This window comes from Ahaetulla prasina, chromosome 4 (assembly GCF_028640845.1).
Source record: "Ahaetulla prasina isolate Xishuangbanna chromosome 4, ASM2864084v1, whole genome shotgun sequence".
Classification (NCBI taxonomy): Eukaryota; Metazoa; Chordata; class Lepidosauria; order Squamata; family Colubridae; genus Ahaetulla; species Ahaetulla prasina.
Window position 1 is genome coordinate 3,252,913 of NC_080542.1, and position 19,481 is coordinate 3,272,393.

A 19,481-nucleotide genomic window follows, 5' to 3' on the forward strand; every position below is an offset into this window, starting at 1 on the left:
ACATGAGGAATGACACCAGACCCACACTCACGAGGTCCACACAGGATGTCACCACCGCACATCCACCCAGAAAGCAGACCCAAACCCACACTGATCATGAAGCACGACCAAGGACCAGAAGCCAGACCGCAGCTGCAACATTAGCCATTTCAAACCCCTCCAATCCATACATGCAGCAGACTGACAACCACTATGAAGATGTAGCACCACCACAAAGCCAAACAACAGCTATGCAGCTCACCAGCTCAAATCCCCCTGCAACACAGACTAAATTGAGTACAACCAAGCCCCCACTCAAACAGAACACACCCCCATCCAATCAGAGCACAAAAAAACCTCCATCCAATCAGAGCACAGCCAAGCTCCCACCCAATCAGTTCAACCCCCCACTAGCAGTTAAAAGGAAGAAACAGCTGCGATCACACATTGTTCCCAGAAGCACGAAGCTGAAGCCTGAAGATGACGAATGAGACTTCGTCGAAACGTTGCCAAGACACTTCCAATTTTACACGGGAGAAAACCCGAACAACCAAAGACCTATATATATATATATACATATATATTTGTTTTCTGAGGTTTTCACGGGTGTTTGTATATAGGTCTTTGGTTGTTCGGGTTTTCTCCCGTGTAAAATTGGAAGTGTCTTGGCGGCGTTTAAGTCTCATTCGTCATCTTCAGGCTTCAGCTTGCTTCTGGGAGCAATGTGTGATCGCAGCTGTTTCTTCCTTTTAACTGCCAGTGGGGGTTTGAACTGATTGGTTCAAATGACACCTCCCGCCTACCAGCCATTTGGAAACCCGCCCTTATTGACAAACGCGTCCCTAACACGAGGAATGACACCAGACCCACACTCACAAGGTCCACACAGGATGTCACCACTGCACATCCACCCAGAAAGCAGACCCAAACCCACACTGATCATGAAGCACGACCAAGGACCAGAAGCCAGACCGCAGCTGCAACATTAGCCATTTCAAACCCCTCCAATCCATTCATGCAGCAGACTGACACCCACTATGAAGATGTAGCACGACCACAAAGCCAAACAACAGCTATGCAGCTCACCAGCTCAAATCCCCCTGCAGCACAGACTAGACTGAGCACAACCAAGCCCCCACTCAAACAGAACACACCCCATCCAATCAGAGCACAAAAACCTCCATCCAATCAGAGCACAGCCAAGCTCCCACCCAATCAGTTCAAACCCCACTAGCAGTTAAAAGGAAGAAACAGCTGCGATCACATTGCTCCCAGAAGCACGAAGCTGAAGCCTGAAGATGACGAATGAGACTTCGTCGAAACGTCGCCAAGACACTTCCAATTTTACACGGGAGAAAACCCGAACAACCAAAGACCTATATATATATATATATATATATATATATATATATATTTGTTTTCTGAGGTTTTCACGGGTGTTTGTATATAGGTCTTTGGTTGTTCGGGTTTTTCTCCCGTGTAAGATTGGAAGTGTCTTGGCGACGTTTCGACGAAGTCTCATTCGTCATCTTCAGGCTTCAGCTTCGTGCTTCTGGGAGCAATGTGTGATCGCAGCTGTTTCTTCCTTTTAACTGCCAGTGGGGGTTTGAACTGATTGGTTCAAATGACACCTCCCGCCTACCAGCCATTTGGAAACCCGCCCTTATTGACAAACGAGTCCCTAACACGAGGAATGACACCAGACCCACACTCACAAGGTCCACACAGGATGTCACCACTGCACATCCACCCAGAAAGCAGACCCAAACCCACACTGATCATGAAGCACGACCAAGGACCAGAAGCCAGACCGCAGCTGCAACATTAGCCATTTCAAACCCCTCCAATCCATTCATGCAGCAGACTGACACCCACTATGAAGATGTAGCACCACCACAAAGCCAAACAACAGCTATGCAGCTCACCAGCTCAAATCCCCCTGCAGCACAGACTAGACTGAGCACAACCAAGCCCCCACCAACACAGGACACACCCCCAGCCAATCAGAGCACAGAGAAACCCCCATCCAATCAGAGCACAGCCAAGCTCCCACCCAATCAGTTCAAACCCCACTAGCAGTTAAAAGGAAGAAACAGCTGCGATCACACATTGCTCCCAGAAGCACGAAGCTGAAGCCTGAAGATGACGAATGAGACTTCGAAACGTCGCCAAGACACTTCCAATCTTACACGGAGAAAACCCAACAACCAAAGACCTATATATATATATATATATATATATATATATATATATATATATATATATATATATATATATATATATATATATATATATATATATACACACACACACATGCGCTTATACCTCTTTATATTTCCTCATATATATGTTTATATACTATATCATCTTTTGTGTGATGCTTATGTATTCTGTTATGACAAATAAAAATAAATAAAAAATAAACAAGCAAAACACCGAGGATTTGCACTTCCCCATTTGCCTTAGAGCACGGGTGTCAAGCTCAAGGCCTGTGGGCCACACGTGGCCCGTGGTTGCTTAGATCTGGCCCCCGAGTCCGGCCGGGAAATAGCAAAGGACCGCCCCACAGTGCCTCCGCCAGGGAAAACGGAGCTCGAGGCCCCCCACACGTGCCCCCCTCATGCCCCGTTTTTGGCTTATACGGCCTCCTGCAGCCCTCTGCCGGTGGAAATGGAGCTCGGGGGAAACTCAGTTTTCGCTTGCAGAGGGCTAGCAAAACAAACTATAAATAAAAGAAAAGGAAAAAATGTTTCCCCTTTTTGCATTTGAGCGTGCAGGAAAGGACAGGATAGGAGAAAGGGAAAAGAAAAAGACGGGAAGAGAGCAAGGAAAGGAAAAACAAGGAAAGAGGGGAAGGAAGAAGAAGAATGAAGAGGGAAGGAAAAAGAAGAAAAGGAAGGAAGGAGGGAGGGAGGGAAGGAGGAAGGAAGGAGGAAGGAAAGAAGGAAGGAAGGAAGGAAGGAAGGAGATTATAATGAGAGTGAGGGAGTGTCTCAGGGAAATCCTGACTTAGCGCTTGGCCACCACGGATGCCCCCAACGTGAGTGATGTCGAGCTGGCCATGCCCCCCCCCCCGAGGCCAAACACAACCCTGATGTGGCCCTCAATGAACTCGAAAGCATCAGAAGGCAGGACAAGAAACAATGGATGGTAACTAATCAAGGAGAGAAGCAACCCCGAGCTTCTCCTGGCACGTGATGGCACAGTAGGCCCATTTTTCTCTCTCCCTGGCCTCAAGAGCCTTTCTAGGAGTCTGGGGAGGGCGAGGCCCTTCGGAGGCTGGAAACGGCCCGTTTGCCAACTTCCGGTGAGACCGGAAGGCCCATTTTTTGCTCTCCCCAGCCTCCAGAGTTACGTTGAGCTGGCCACACCCACCATGGCCACGCCCACCCCTGGCCCTGCCCACTCCGGCCCTCCAAAGTCAAACACAGCCCTGATATGGGCCCTTAAATGAAACCGAGTTTGACTCCCCTGGCTTAGAGCCATAGTAATGATCCCTACATGACCCTATAGGAATCTGGCAGCAGCTATTAAAACATGAAAGGACATCTTCGTGCAGAGGGACAAACATCTCAATCACGAAGCCCCAATGAATGTATAAAAGCCCACCTAATCTCCAACCCGTTTTGTCAGCCGCTCCAGGAACCTGCCGCTGTCACTACCAAATAAACAGAAATATCCTTTCCTGCAGCCTGCCTCCATTTTATTTCCACCGTTCTATCTCCTATCTTGGAACCCGACTGGATTTCTCTTCCAACAGCGTGACCCCACCTCTCAGTCCTAAAATAAGGAACAGCAGAGGAGAAATGGAGTAGAGCTTCTAGTGAGGGCCTAGATGGTGGCAGAGCTAGGACTGAGTCTTTCTCTTTTTTGAGGGTCCACAAAGAGGGGGTCAAAAATGTCCAGATGTGTTGGCATGACCACACAGTGAAAGCTCACTCGTTTCCACACCCTCAACACAGTTTTTCTCGGTCCCACAACCAGATTTCTGGATGTTGTTGGCCGAGGTCAGTTCCATCTACACGACGTGTCCTAACTCTTGACCGGTGTCTTTCCATGGAAGGTCCTCCACGACTCGGTGGGCTGAGGAACCTCATTGTACAACAGGACCAGTGACCTGGTCCTTAGATGGAGATGCTGTTCTCTACCTCAGGAGGGTTAAGGTAATTGTATGGCAGCGGAAGGCGTCGGTTCCTCTCCTCGATTTCCTGGGAGATCTTGGCCAGGTGTCTTTGGAAAGTGGCGATGACCATCTTTGGGCCTTCCTCGGTGAAATGTTCCTCAGGGTAGTAACCCAGCGATCTCTGGAAGGAGAGGAAAGAAAACCATTGTGAGATCCACAGGTGGTATTTAGCCGGTTCGGACCGGTTCGTGCGAACTGGTAGTGGAAATCACGGGTGGGAGCAGTATATAATATAAATATAATATGCATCATATTTAGGTACATTTTTGAGCCCGAGCGTATGCACGGAAGGCAGGCCTGCGGGTGAATCGGGCACGCGCACGAACCGGTAGTAACAAAATGTGAAACCCACCACTGATGGGATCCCATTTTAGGAGATCTGGAGAACCGTCTTCTTGAGAGAAGACTTCTAGGGGTAGGAGAACCCTCAGCCATCAAGGGAGATGTTTGGAGACCACGAGACATCTTCCACTTTGGAGCAGATATTCTGGAGTTGGGGACTCCATTAGCTCAAGGGAAGTCTTTTAGAATGATCAAGGAAATCCTCTCAGGATGGAGCTCTCCTGGGATCTGAGGGAGGATCCCTTGAAGGAAACGCTGTGTTCCTGGGAATCCAGGAACAATGGTGGCCGGAGGCGGGGTTCACGTATTTTACCACCGGTTCGCCACGCACCGAAAATGTGAGCACTCACATGCGCGCTGTCAGCGTTCCAGAAAACCCCCCTCTAGTTCCCCACACAGGAGGAAGTGGCAGCGTGTGGAAGCCTTCAGCCTAGTATGGCTTCCAAAGCTGACATGCGTGGCTTAGAAAACGTGGCTAAATAGGACGACGTAGTGCCGGGGCGGGTGGGCTGGCCCACCCACAGGTCACCACTATCGGTTCGCCTGAACTGGTCCAAACCGGCTGATACCACCACTGATGGTGGCCCTCACAAAACACAATATTTCCCCTCAGAAAATTGCAAATATTCTAATATGGTAGGTCTCCACTACCAACCAATTTAAGGAAAAACAAAGCAATATAGGGAACTGCAGCCCTGAACCTCACGTTATAGATAAATACTGCATGTGATTTATAAGGGTAGTCCTCGACTTACAGCAATTCATTCAGTGACCGTTTGAAGTTACAACGGCAGTCAAACTAGGATCGAACTCACAGCCTCCTGACAGTGAGGCGAGAGCTCCACCTCTAGGCCACCGTACCACTCCTTAATCCTTCCCTCTCCTGGTCCCCCTAATTTGGTTTGTGATGCTGGAAAAAATGTCATCTCACCTTGTCTCCTCGCTCTCGGCTGAGAAGCCACAAGATGAGCAACGTCTGACAGCTTGTGCTGACATCTGGCAAGGTCTCCAGGACGTCGGCAAAAGTCACGCCGCCCTTGGATTCCGGGGGAGGCCTTCTCATGGTGGAAGGGTAGTTGGGCATCCAGGCTCCAAAATCAAACTGGAGAAGAAGCAAAGTTGGAGGTTAGAGGATCTTCGGACCCAGGAACCCTTCCTGAGCTCCCAGTTGGAAAGTTCTAGGGTTCTTCTCTAGAAGAGGTCTAGAAAGGAGACCTCCATTGGCTATTTGGGATGGTTTCTACAAGTGTAATTTCCAAACATGGAGACATCTAAGAAGCTCCATCTCCAAGCATGGAGACATTTAAGAAGCTCCATCTCTAAGCATGGAGACATCTAAGGAGCTTCATCTCCAAGCATGGAATCATCTATGAGCTTCATCTCCAAGCATGGAATCATCTAAGGAGCTTCATTTCCAAACATGGAGACATCTAAGAAGCTCCATCTCCAAGCATGGAGATATCTAAGGAGCTTCATCTCTAACCATGGAGACATCTAAGGAGCTTCATCTCCAAGCATGGAATCATTTAAGGAGCTTCATCTCCAAGCATGGAATCATCTAAGGAGCTTCATTTCCAAACATGGAGACTTCTAAGAAGCTCCATCTCCAAGCATAGAGACATCTAAGAGGCTTCATTTCCAAACATGGAGACATCTAAGAAGCTCCATCTCCAAGCATGGAGATATCTAAGGAGCTTCATCTCTAAGCATGGAGACATCTAAGGAGCTTCATCTCCAAGCATGGAATCATCTAAGGAGCTTCATCTCCAAGCATGGAATCATCTAAGGAGCTTCATTTCCATACATGGAGACTTCTAAGAAGCTCCATCTCCAAGCATGGAGTCATCTAAGGAGCTTCATCTCTAAGCATGGAGACATCTAAGGAGCTTCATCTCCAAGTATGGAATCATCGAAGGAGCTTCATTTCCAAACATGGAGACATCTAAGGAGCTTCATCTCCAAGCATGGAGTCATGCTTATTAAGGCTCTTTTTTATGCATAGGATGGGATTTCCACCAATCTGAAATCATCCAGATATGACATCTTGGTTTACCTTCCATCATATCTCGCCAGCATGGGGAGCATTGGGTTGGAGAAAGGGGGGCAGATGGATGGTTCAACCCACCCTATCCTCCCATAGAGTTACGGAAGAAGAAACAAGGACCCTCCAAACCTGGCTATTGTTGACACTGGCATGGCGGACCGAACAGGTGAAGACCATCATGGTCAGATACTTGGTTAACTCAGCAATAGTTCCTAGATGTGCAGGGAAACCTGGAAGAATTTAAAAAAAATATGTTTATTAAGAAAATTTATATGACCTCCCAACTCACTCAGGGTGACCCTGGGCAGCTTGCAAAAAAAAAAAAAAAAAACCTCCCATAAAACTCCAATAAATTCCCACCTCCCTGGTGACAAACCATCAAACCAACCGGCAACCCTACTCAGGGTCACTCGTGCCCTAGTCACTTCCCATCCTGACTCTTGCAATGCACCCTACATGGGGCTGCCCTTGAAATGCCTCCGGAAGCTCCAGTTGGTGCAAAATGCCAGCGGCCCCACATACTTTCGCGCAGACTCCGGTGTGCGAATGTATCACCTCCCCGGCGGGAGCTGCGTTGGTTGCCGATTTGCTTCCGGGTGCAATTCACGGTCCTGGTTGTCACCTTTAAAGCCCTTCGTGGCTTGGGACCAGGAGATCTGAGGGACCGTCTCTTGGTGGTCACATCTACGCGACCCACCAGAGCGAGGAGGCAGGGAATGTTAGGGATCCCATCCTTTAGGGCAGGGGTCTCCAACCTTGGTCCCTTTAAGACTTGTGGACTTCAACTCCCAGAGTCCCTCAGCCAGCAAAGCTGGTTGTGAAGTGTGTGAGTTTGCTCACATAAGAACAAAGCCAAAAAACTCCAGCTTGAAGATGATGAGTGAGATCTCATCGAAACGTTGCCTAAATACTTTCAATCTTACACGGGAAAAGACCCGAACATACCAAAACCTGCATACATATACCCGTGAAAACCTATGAATATATTCGTCATCTTCAGGCTTCAGCTTCGTGCTTCTGGGAGCAATGTGTGATTGCAGCTGTTTCTTCCTTTTAACTGCTAGTGGGGGTTTGAACTGATTGGGTGGGAGCTTGGCTGTGCTCTGATTGGATGGGGTTTTTTCTGTGCTCTGATTGGCTGGGGGTGTGTCCTGTGTTGGTGGGGGCTTGGTTGTGCTCAGTCTAGTCTGTGCTGCAGGGGGATTTGAGCTGATGAGCTGCATAGCTGTTGTTTGGCTTTGTGGTCGTGCCACATCTTCATAGTGGGTGTCAGTCTGCTGCATGAATGGATTGGAGGGGTTTGAAATGGCTAATGTTGCAGCTGCGGTCTGGCTTCTGGTTCTTGGTCGTGCTTCATGATCAGTGTGGGTTTGGGTCTGCTTTCTGGGTGGATGTGCGGTGGTGACATCCTGTGTGGACCTCGTGAGTGTGGGTCTGGTGTCATTCCTCGTGTTAGGGACTCGTTTGTCAATAGCTGCGATCACACATTGCTCCCAGAAGCACGAAGCTGAAGCCTGAAGATGACGAATGAGACTTTGTTGAAACGTCGCCAAGACACTTCCAATTTTACACGGGAGAAAACCCGAACAACCAAAGACCTATATACAAACACCCGTGAAAACCTCAGAAAACAAATATATATATATATATATATAAAAGCAAGAAACAGCTGCGATCACACATTGCTCCTAGAAGCAAGAAGCAGAAGACACCGGCCTGAAGATGACGAATGAGACTTCGTCGAAACATCGCCAAGACACTTCCAATTTTACGCGGGAGAAAACCCGAATAACCAAAGCCACACACACACACACATATATATGTAGATCTTTGGTTGTTCGGGTTTTCTCCCGTGTAAAATTGGAAGTGGGAAGTATCTTGGCGACGTTTCGATGAAGTCTCATTCGTCATCTTCAGGCTTCAGCTTCATGCTTCAGAAAACACACACACACACACACACACACACACACACACACACACACACACACACACACACACACACACATATATATATATATATATATATATATATATATATATATATATATATATATATATATATATATATATATATATATATATATATCTGCAGCCAGCGAACCGGTAGTAAACCGGTTCAGATTTCACCACTGATATAAACCACTGTTTGAAAAACCTCTGCGTACTATATTTTGCTCCTGGGCCATCTCAAAATAGTAGTCAGACTGTGCAAACTCTGACAGAAGTCCAGAAGTCTTCAAGTGGACAAGGTCGGACACCCAGTGGTTTGAATTGCACCTGCCATTTCTTGATTTCACACCTCGATTGCAGGAAAAGCCGCTTTGGGTTAGAGAATAAAGAATTTTATACCGGAGGATTGCCGCTGATGGAAACATTTCTCAAAGATTTCAGCCACCCAGGCCTGCAGCTCCATATCCTTCTCCACAGCTCCGTCGCTTGGGTAATAAAGGCTGATCATTCCAGACACAAAACTGCAAACATGCAAAACATGGTGGGCAGGGGAACAGAAGGGCCACCAATCAATCCCGGGATACGAGAGAAAAACTAAGAAGCCATTAGGGAAGATTTCTACCGGCTGCTAGGTATTAAACCCGAGCTCTACTTGTGCCGATCGGTGTTTAAATTCCTCTTTCTCTTGGGCCCGTCAATATTATTTATTCATTTATTAATTTTTTTTGTAGAGCCACCCATCTCAATCAATGACCCTGGGTGTAACAGATTAACAGAGTTGAAAGGGACCTTGTAGGTTGTCTAGTCCATGGGTCGGCAACCTGTGGCTCTGGAGCCGCATGTGGCTCTGGAGCCACATGTGGCTCTTTCATCCGTCTGCTGCGGCTCCCTGTTGCTCAAAATATGTGTCACCACCACCAATGTGTGACACCCGTTGGCACGCGATTTATTGAGCTTTTCAACCCCCGGTAGGCCAACCGGGGATAAATCCAAGAAAAGAAAAGTTTCAGAAGAAAACAGAATGATTAATTCAACTACATAGGCTAGTTTTGTAGCCGCTCAAGAAATAGTCAGGGACTGGAAGGGTTCTGTGGCTCCCGGTGTTTTCTTTTCTATGGGAAACGGGTCCAAATGGCTCTTTGAGTGTTTAAGGTTGCCAACTCCTGATCTAGTCCAATTTCAGCAGGTTTAAGATGTGTGGACTTCAACTCCCAGAATTCCCACGCTGGCTGGGAGTTGAAGTCCAGCCATTTTAAAACTGCTGAGGTTGAAAAAAAAACACTAGCTACTGAATGAAAGGGGCTCCTGATCAAGCCTGCGATTCTGTAATTGGAGGACGGGGTGCAGATAAGCATTGCTTGCCATAGTCTCCTCCTCTCCTATTGCCTTCTATGGGGATCGTACCTCTCTATAGCGCTCCACAGCTTCAGTCCGTCCTCCTTGTAGTAGTAGTTGGGCAACGCATCTACTCCTCTGTCCCGGAGGTCGTCAGGGAGGCAAAGCATGGAGTAGGTCAGCTTTGAAAGACCCCTGGCCACCAGCTGGGACAGACCCTGGAAACCTGTGCCTATCATCTAGAAACAAAGAAAGAAAGAAAAAGAAAGAGAAAGAGAGAGGGGGAGGAGGGAGAGGGGGAGGAGGGAGAGAAAGAGAGAGAGAGAAAGAAAGAAAGAAAGAAAGAAAGAAAGAAAGAAAGAAGAGAAAAGCAAAAAGAAAGAAAGAAGGAAGGAAGAAAGAGAGGGAGGGAGAGAGAAAGAGAGAGGGGAGGAGGGAGGGAGAGAGAGAGAGAGAAAGAAGAGAAAAACAAAAAGAAAGACAAAGAAAGAGAAAAAGAAAGGAGATGAAAGAAAGAAGGAAAGGGAGGGAGGAAAGAAAAAAGAAAGAGAAAGAGAAGGAAAAAAGAAAGAAAAAATGAAAAACAAAGAAAAAAGATAGATAGAAAGAAAGATAGAGAAAGAAAGACAAGGGGAGGACGGAGGGAGGAAGAGAAAGAAAGAAAGAAGAGAAAAACAAAAAGAAAGAATGACGAAGAAAGAAAGAAAGAGAAAAAGAAAGGAGATGAAAGAAAGAAGAAAGAAAGGAGATGAAAGAAAGAAAGAAAGAAAAGAGGAAAAAAGAAAGAAAAAGTGAAAAACAAAAAAGATAGAAAGAAAGAAAGAGGAAGAGGAAAGAAAGAGAGGGAGGGAGGAAAGAAAGAACAAAAAGACAAGAAAAAAAGAAAAAAAGAAGGAAGAGAAGGAAGGAAGGAAGGAAGGAAGGAAGAAAAATCACATTTGTAGAAAGAATGACAAAGAAGGAAAGAGAAAAAGAAAGGAGATGAAAGAAAGAAGGAAAGGAAAAGAGGGAGGAGAGAAAGAAAGAGACGGAAAAAAGAAAGAAAAAGCGAAAAACGAAAAAGATAGACAGAAAGACAGAAAGAAAGAAAGAGGAAGAGGAAAGAAAGAACAAAAAGAGACAAAAAGAAAGAAAGAAAAGAAGGAAGGAAGGAAGAGAAGGAAGGAAAGAAAGAAAGAAAGAAAGAAAGAAAAAGAAAGAAAGAAAGAAAGAAAGAAAGAAAGAAAAGCAGAGGAAGGAAGACAAGGGGAAGGGAATGGGGAAAGAAAGAAATAAGAAAGAAAGAAAGAAAAATAGATTAATAAGAAAAGGAAGGAAGGAAGGAAGGAAGGAAAAGAGAGGGAGGGAGGGAGGGAAGGTAGAGAAAAAGGCAAGAATAAAGGAAGGAAGGAAGGAAGGAAGGAAGGAAGGAAGGAAGGAAGGAAGGAAGGAAGGAAGGAAGGAAAATCGTGTTTGTAGTACACCGTCATAAGGGGACACCTGAAACGCGTAAAAAAGGCCTCTACTCATTCAGTCACGCCTTCTATCTTCCATTTTTGGACCTACACACGCCCGCCAGACACCCCTTCTTCCGATGCCTGGAACAGCCTAACCCACAAAAATGCTCTTCTCCTCCCCGCACCCCATAACATCCCTGGAACTGCCCCTCCCCTTCCCAGGCCTGATGCAGGCCCATCAGGTGGACAATCACCTCCAAGGCTGGTCAAGAGTGAGGAGAAGCCGTCCATTACCTTGTCCAGCATCCCGTCGGGAGCCAGGAGGTGAGTCCGGCCAAGGATGTTGATATGCAGCGTGTAGCGGAAGTGTGGGATTAAGAGCTGCGGACAACAACAAGGCAGGTCAGGGAAGACGTGAAGCAAGTTATGGAGTCCCTGGGAGATGTTCTCCTTCTTCCCGCTCTCTACGACGTCTTGAGCAGGGATAGGATTCATTTGGTTCGGACCGGTTCGGGCGAATCGGATGTGTTGTGACTCGCCCTCCCTCCTCTCCTCAGCCGGGCCCCTCCCGTCTCCAACCAGGCCTTTTATCAGACTCCGAGTCTGATAATGAAGATGAAAGGCCTGTCATGACTCCAGCCCCTGGCCCTGGCCCCATGCCCGGAGACGATTCAAGGAGTGAAAGGAGAAGCCCGATAAACCTCACTCATACAGCGTGTGTTCCTTTGACTCAGCCTTCAGAGCAGGAAGTCAGCCAGGTGGTGCAATTACCCAGGCCTACTCCCTCTGACCCCTTCCTTTCCCAGACGCTGACAGCAGATCCAGCTGAAGACAATTCAGGGTGGGTGGACCCTCGTTTCTGGAGATCTGAGAGGAGATGCCAGCAGAAGGAAGGGTGGGGCAGGCCTGGATAAATGCTGAGTCATGGAGCTACACCCTACAGCCTATATAAAGGACCTGCTTTTGGCGTTCCAACCTTGAGTCAAGCAAAGTCTTATCTAGTTTGCTGATATTGGACTCTATCGCTGAAGTCACAACTTGGACTCCTGCCTGCCCTGATAAACCTCAAAGGAACTCGTTCGTCGGAGTGGGAGTGGGAGACAACAGGATGTTAATTTTAATCTGGTTTGCCGAACTGGTAGTTGCAAGGACTGTGTTCTGTCCCCCTCGCCTCAGTCCAAGCGATGACTTAATTAGCCGGCACTATCAGCTCTGGCAGCAAACTAGCGAGCGTCTGCCAAGTGTTTCTGTTATCTCTCTTGATGAGTCAACCAGGAACAAACAGTACTTCAGCTCTAGCTAAGCAGTTGATTTGCTTGCTACGAACAGGTATAGCAGCCCTTGCTGCTTTTATATCCTGTGGGGTGTGGCTCCATGACTCAGCACTTCCTAGGCCTGCCCCACCCCTGCTTCTGTTGTTCCCACCTCTCCTGCCTACGAAACCTAGGGTCCAGCCAGGCCTGATTGCCATCAGCTGAGTCTGGAGGCGTAGCCTGGGGGGAGGGGAAGAGTCAGGGGATGGAGGCCTCGTTATCTCCTCCACCTGGCCTGCCTCTGACTCCTGGAGCTGAGCCAGGGAAGCCGGTGCTCCCGAGGTAAGTCCTGACGGCCCTTCCCCCTCACTTTCCAAGTCACTTTCTGGCAGGGGGCCCGGCTCAGGGGGCGCAGACACAACAGACTGGCTGACCCTGCCCACCCTGCCCCTCCCCTCCCAGGAGTCTCCACGCAGACTGTTTTGGATGCCAGGTGAGTGCAGGGCCCACGTGGAGGCTCTGGGAGGGCGAAAAACGGGCCTACCGGAAGTTCTGGAAGTCCGCAAACGGCCCCATTTCCGGTCTCTGGAGGGCCCCCAGAACCTGGGGGAGGGCATTTTTGCCCTCCTGAAGGCTCGAGGAAAACCTCCAGAGTCTGGGGAGGGCAAAAAGCCCTCCCGCCCCATGGTGCAGGAGGCTGAGTAGGCCACACCCACCATGGCCACGCCCCCGCCCAACAACCGGGCAGAGAACTGAGCGCTAAAATTTCTGAATCCCACCCCCGTTCTTGAAGCCAACAGGGAGAAGACCTGAGAGGAGGACCTCCATCCTGCACCCCTCCTCAGAATTCCTCAACTTCTAGAGATTGGTGGATGGGTCTCTGGAGATGTTTGGAGCAGGGGAGAAGTTACACAACCATGACTCACAAAGCCCAGGAGACATCCGGGACATCCGGCGGATGTCGTGTCCCACTCCCCCGCTGACGGCCGGGTCAGGGAAATCCGAATCAGGCGTGCCTCTGCAGCTCTGCCAAAGTCCTAGCAAAGTCCTCAGGGCAGGCAGGAGACCAGAAAGTGACTTCAGCAAGATATGTTTAGACTTTGCCTGACTCAGAGAATGCCAGAAAGCAGGTCCTTTATATAGGCCATGGGGTGTGGCTCCATGACTCAGCACTTATCCAGGCCTGCCCCTCCCTTCCTTCTGTTGCCTCCGTCTATCAAGTCTTCTGACGCGAGGGTCACTCCAGTCTGCAGCTGTTGGCAATTGACCTCCCTCAGGCTCACATGCTGTGGAGGAGGGGGAGGGGTCTAGTTGCTCCGTTTGCCTGGGCATGGAGCCAGAGCTGGAGGCTGGAGGTACTTCTTCCTCCTCAGCCTGTCTGGGCATGGAGCCAGGGCTGGGGCCGGGAAGCATACTAGGACATTCCTCCGTGTTCGGAAGCAGATAAGAAGGCCCCGGCTGCGGTGAGATCGGACGAGACACAACAGCGGCCAAGATCTTTGTTTCAACTCTGAACGTTCAATGGGGTTGGCCCTCCCCCCTGCCGCCGCCTTGCGGCCGAAGGTCTCTCTGACCTCCAGTTCCCCTCCCCACACCGACACACACCTTGTGGACCGGATGGCATTTGGGAAGCTGCCGGAGGGTGGCCAGCAAAAAGACCTCCACCAGGAGGTGGGTATGGAGCAGGTGGGCTAGGATCTCGTGGATGTAAAACGTGCTGTTGCGAACCCAAAACTTGGCCAGCGCCCAGTCCCATTCTCGATCTGTGGGGAGGAAAATGGGGCTCCTTGGTCCAGGCTGCTGAGTCAGCTAGAAGGGGAAGAAACTCGTGAGATTCCTGTTTTTTCAAAGGAGCCGCTATTAAAATCTCTCTCGCCTCTTTTGCAGTTGCTGTCCGTCCGTCCATCCGTCCGTCCATCCATCCATTATCTATCTATCTATCTATCTATCTATCTATCTATCTATCTATCTATCTATCTATCTATCTATCTATCTATCTATCATCTATCTATCTATCTATCTATCACTCTATAACTCTATCTATCTAACTATCTATCTATATCTATCTATCTATCTATCTATCTATCCATCTTTCTATCTATCTATCTATCTATCTAGCTATATCTATCTATCTATCTATCCATCTTTCTATCTATCTATCTATCTATCTAGCTATATCTATCTATCTATCTATCTATCTATCTATCTATCTATCTATCTATCTATCTATCTATCTATCTATCACTCTATAACTCTATCTATCTAACTATCTATCTATATCTATCTATCTATCTATCTATCTATCTATCTATCTATCTATCTATCTATCTATCTATCTATCTATCCATCTTTCTATCTATCTAGCTAGCTAGCTAGTTATATCTATCTATCTATCTATCTATCTATCTATCTATCTATCTATCTATCTATCTATGGCTAACTATAGCTATATCTATCTATCTATCTATCTATCATCTATCATCTATCATCTATCTATCTATCTATCATCTATCTATCTATCTATCTATCTATCTATCTATCTATCTATCTATCTATCTATCTATCTATCTATAGCTATATCTAGCTAGCTAGCTATATCTATCTATCTTTATCTATCTCTATCTATCTATCTATCTATCTATCTATCTATCTATCTATCTATCTATCTATATCTATCTATCACTCCGTCTATAACTCTCTCTCTCTCTCTACCTAGCTAGCTAGTTAGCTAGCTAGCTAGCTACAGCTTGCTCTATCTATCTATCTATCTATCTATCTATCTATCTATCTATCTATCTATCTATCTATCTATCTATCTATCTATCTATCTATCTATCTATCTCTATCTATCTCTATCTATCTATCTATCTATCTATCTATCTATCTATCTATCTATCTATCTATCTATAACTCTATCTATCTAACTATCTAGCTATGTCTATCTATCTATCTATCTATCTATCTATCTATCTATCTATCTATCTATCTATCTATCTATTATCTATGTATGTATCTATCTATCTGTCTATCTATCTATCTATCTATCTATCTATCTATCTATCTATCTATCTATCTATCTATCTATTATCTATGTATGTATCTATCTATCTGTCTATCTATCTATCTAAGTTTATCATATCTGTCTGTCTGTCTATCTATCTATCTATCTCTATCGCAATAGCACTAGCACTTAAGACTTATATCCTGCTTCACAGGGCTTTACAGCAGGGGTCTCCAACCGTGGCAACTTTAAGACTTGTGGACTTCAACTCCCAGAATCCCTCAGCCAGCAAAGCTTTCCAGCCCTCGCAGAGCGGTTTACAGAGCCAGCCTATTCCCCCCAACAACCTGGGTCCTTATTTTACCGACCTCGGAAGAAAGGATGGAAGGCTGAGTCAACCTGCGTCGAATCTCCTGGTGGGATTCGAACTTCTGGCAGCGGGCAGAGTCAGCCCACTGAGTCCTGCAGTCCAACAACTATGCCACCACGGTTCTTGATAATGGTAAAATGAATCTTATGGACGTTAAGTGAATCCAGCTCCCCCAATGATATATATATATATATTTTTGCCAGGAAAAAAAAAATGGCAACGGTCGAAAAGGCCCGACAATATGGAAGTTCTTCCCAGGAACCCAGGAGAGAAGGGGTGGAAGAGTGGAGACCTTTACCTGAATCGCAACGGGCATCATCTCCCCCCAGGGGTTGAGGTGGAGGAGGCAGAGGGGGGCCGAGACGTACTGGGGGGACCCGTTGAGTGTGGTGGCTGAGATGCCCTCGAGGATCTGGCAGTCAACGAGGAAGAGCCGGCCTTCCTAGGAGCCACAAGCAGAGCTCTGAGATGGCGAGGAAGGAAGGAAGGCAGGGAAAGAAGGCGCCTGGAGAGACCGCGCTACGTTTCCCAAATGGAAGATGTGGATTTCTCTCCAAGTGCCCCCTATTTTGTCCTTCTCCTTCTCATTGTTCCTTCCTTCCTTCCTCCCTCCCACTTCCTCCCCACTCCCTCTTCCTCTGTCCCTCTTCCTCCTTCCATTGTCCTTCCTCCCTCCCTCCCCCGCCCTCCCTCATCCTCCCTTTCTCACTCCCTTCCTTCCTCCCACTTCCCCCCAGTTCCCTCTTCCTCCCTCCATTCTACTTCTTCCCTCCCTCCCTCCCACTTTCTTGCCCTCCCTCCCTCCATTGTCCTCCCTCCCTCCCTCCTCCTTCCTTCCTCTCCCTTCCTCTCCTCCATTGTCCTCCCTTCCTTCCCTCCATTGTCCTTCCTCCCCTCTCCTCCTTCCTTCCCCTCCCTCCCCTTTCCTCTGCCTCCCTCCATTGTCCTTCCTTCCTCCCTCATCCTCCCTTTCTCCCTCCCTTCCTCCCACTTCCTCTTCCTCCCTCCATTCTACTTCTTTCTCCCTCCCTCCCACTTTCTTGCCCTCCCTCTTCCTCCCTCCCTCCCTCCCTTCCTTCCTTCCTTTCTTCCTCCCACTTCCTTCCCTCCATTGTCCTTCCTCCCCCTCCCTCCTTCCTTCCTCTCCTCCCCTTTCCTCTGCCTCCTCCATTCTACTTCTTTCCTCCCACCCTCCCTCCCACTTCCTCCCCCTCCCTCTTCCTCCCTCCATTGTCCCTTCCTTCCTTCTTCCCCTCCTCCCTTTCTCCCCCCTTCCTCCCCCCCGATTATCCTCCCCTACCACTTCCTTCCCTCCATTGTCCTCCCTCCCTCTCCCTCCCTTCTTCCCTCTTCCTCCCTCCATTGTCCTCCCTCCCTCCCCTTTCCCACTTCAAAGATAATTATTAGGATTATTTACAATGTACCCAATCTGCCATCTTTGTGGAGAACAAATTAAATTCCGAGAACTCGGGGACTATCCAAGATTCGTCCCATGGTTGCTATAGAGGGAAAGACCTCAGTTTGAGCTGGGTCTACCGAGATCAGTCTGGCACCAACTCCGGGCGATGCCTTGGTCCTTTTCAACGAGACAGCCCTGAAACCATTTCCCATAGAAAGAGGAACCTCCAATGGATCACCCAAAGACTCCATTTTGGATTTCCTATCTCAGGAACTCCAAAACATCTTGATTTTCTCACCAGGCAGTGACATGAAGCTCAGGGTGTTGGATTGGTTTAAGAAGGTCCTCCTCAACCATGAAAAGTCCCTGGAGAACTTTTTGGTGGGACTTCTTTTTCAGCCCACCCTCCTCACGGGGTTTTATGGGGAAAAGGGGTGGAGACAGTGGTGGGATTCAAGTAATTTAACAACCGGTTCTCTGCCCTAATGATTTCTTCCAACCACCAGTTTACCAAACTGCTCAGAAAGTTAACAACCGGTTCTCCCGAAGTGGTGCGAACTGGCTGAATCCCACCACTGGGTGGAGAGAACATCAGGTGGACTATCTACGAAGCCTCCAGAAGCTGAGGGAGATGTTGGCTTCCCATCAGCTGTTGTTGACCACCAAAGCTTCTTCAGTTAGTCGTACTTGGTAGAGCCGGTCTTGCCTTATGGGTGTTTTAGTGTGTTCCACATCTTACCTTCATTTCTTTCTCCAGGGTGGTCTCCAGTCCCAACGATTCGACCACCATCTCTTGTGTCACCGGGAATTTCGCCGGAATCTCTGAGCATCGCTGAATGATCCCGGGGCTCGCCCCATTGAGATATTGGTAGCCAAAGAATGCATCTTCATCCCAATGTTTGCTGACATATTCTGGGGACACAGAAATGTCCTTGAAAAATGAGAGGCAGGGCCGGTTTTCTGGGACAAGAAAGATCTGGCGGATTGCTCTCCAAAACAATATTTCTCATTTTCTGTCCCTCCTGTTTAAAATCTAAATTTCAGTGTAAGTGTGTTGTGGCCTGTTGGCCACCATCCCCTTCAGCAGCCGAATCAGAGGAGGAGGAGGAGGCGTGGGAGCTTTGAGGGGGAAGAGGGAATGGAGCTGACACAGAGAGAGAGGGAGGGAGGGAGGGAGGGAGGGAGAGAGAGACAGAGGCGGAGCCTGGGCGTTCTGTCAGCCCTCAGATGAAGAGTCAACAACCCCCAGGTCTGGAGGTGGCTGATGAGGAAGGGGAGGAACAGCTGGGTCCAGTGCCTAACAAGCAGATGTGCAGAAGGCAGAGGAGAGAGAGAGGGAGGAGGGAGGGAGGAGGAGAGAGAGACAGAGGCGGAGCCTGGGCGTTCTGTCAGCCCTCAGATGAAGAGTCAACAACCCCCAGGTCTGGAGGTGGCTGATGAGGAAGGGGAGGAACAGCTGGGTCCAGTGCCTAACAAGCAGATGTGCAGAAGGCAGAGGAGAGGAGAACAGTGGAAATCTATGGGCCGGTCCTCAGGATAGAAGAGCCACCGTTGCTAGCGAAACTCCACCCTAGTTCTGGGGATAAAAGGCAGGGGGCAAAGACAAATAGGCGTGGCAGACAACTATTCATCTCCCTGCTGGTCCGCCATTGATAGCCTGCACTTCTGAATCCTGTCTGGAAATTATCAGAATTCTTTTTGGAATCTGCAGTGCCTTCTGAGTGTGTGTGTGTGTAAGTGTGTAAAGAAAAGAAGATGATTAATTTTGTTTCTGGTTTGGAAACCACTTCTGGACTTTGTGCTTGAGGTGGGGGAAACCCAACTCGAACCCTGTCTGGAAATTATCAGAATTCTTCTTGGAACTTGCAGCGCCTTCTGTGTGTGTGTGTGTGTGTGTGTGTGTGTGTGTGTGTGTGTGTGTGTGTGTGTGTGTAAAGAAAAGAAGATGATTAATTTAGTTTCTGGTTTGGAAACCACTTCTGGACTTTGTGCTTGAGGTGGGGAAAACATTGATTTTCATTGCTTTGATTAAAGAAAAGAAGACGATTAATTTTGTTTCTATTTGGAAACCATTTCTGGACTCTGTGCTCGAGGTGGGGGAAACCCAACTTGAATCCTGTCTGGAAATTATCAGAATTCTTCTTGGAATTTGCAGCACCTTCTGTGTGTGTGTGTGTGTGTGTGTGTGG

General features: G+C 48.0%; 1 protein-coding gene across 1 annotated transcript in view; it reads right to left on the bottom strand.

Annotated features, from left to right (window-relative positions):
* Positions 1–3,739: 3,739 nt before the first annotated feature.
* Positions 3,740–19,481, bottom strand: part of LOC131196697 (hydroperoxide isomerase ALOXE3-like) — a 30,240-nt gene continuing 14,498 nt past the window's right edge. The window contains exons 7-15 of the mRNA XM_058179832.1: positions 18,032–18,204; positions 16,192–16,335; positions 14,128–14,331; positions 11,564–11,650; positions 9,903–10,072; positions 8,898–9,019; positions 6,678–6,778; positions 5,436–5,606; positions 3,740–4,283 (exon numbers count right to left, since the gene is read on the bottom strand). Coding sequence (XP_058035815.1) covers positions 4,104–4,283; positions 5,436–5,606; positions 6,678–6,778; positions 8,898–9,019; positions 9,903–10,072; positions 11,564–11,650; positions 14,128–14,331; positions 16,192–16,335; positions 18,032–18,204 — 1,352 coding nt within the window. The 3' untranslated portion in view covers positions 3,740–4,103. The remainder of the gene's footprint in view (positions 4,284–5,435; positions 5,607–6,677; positions 6,779–8,897; positions 9,020–9,902; positions 10,073–11,563; positions 11,651–14,127; positions 14,332–16,191; positions 16,336–18,031; positions 18,205–19,481) is intronic.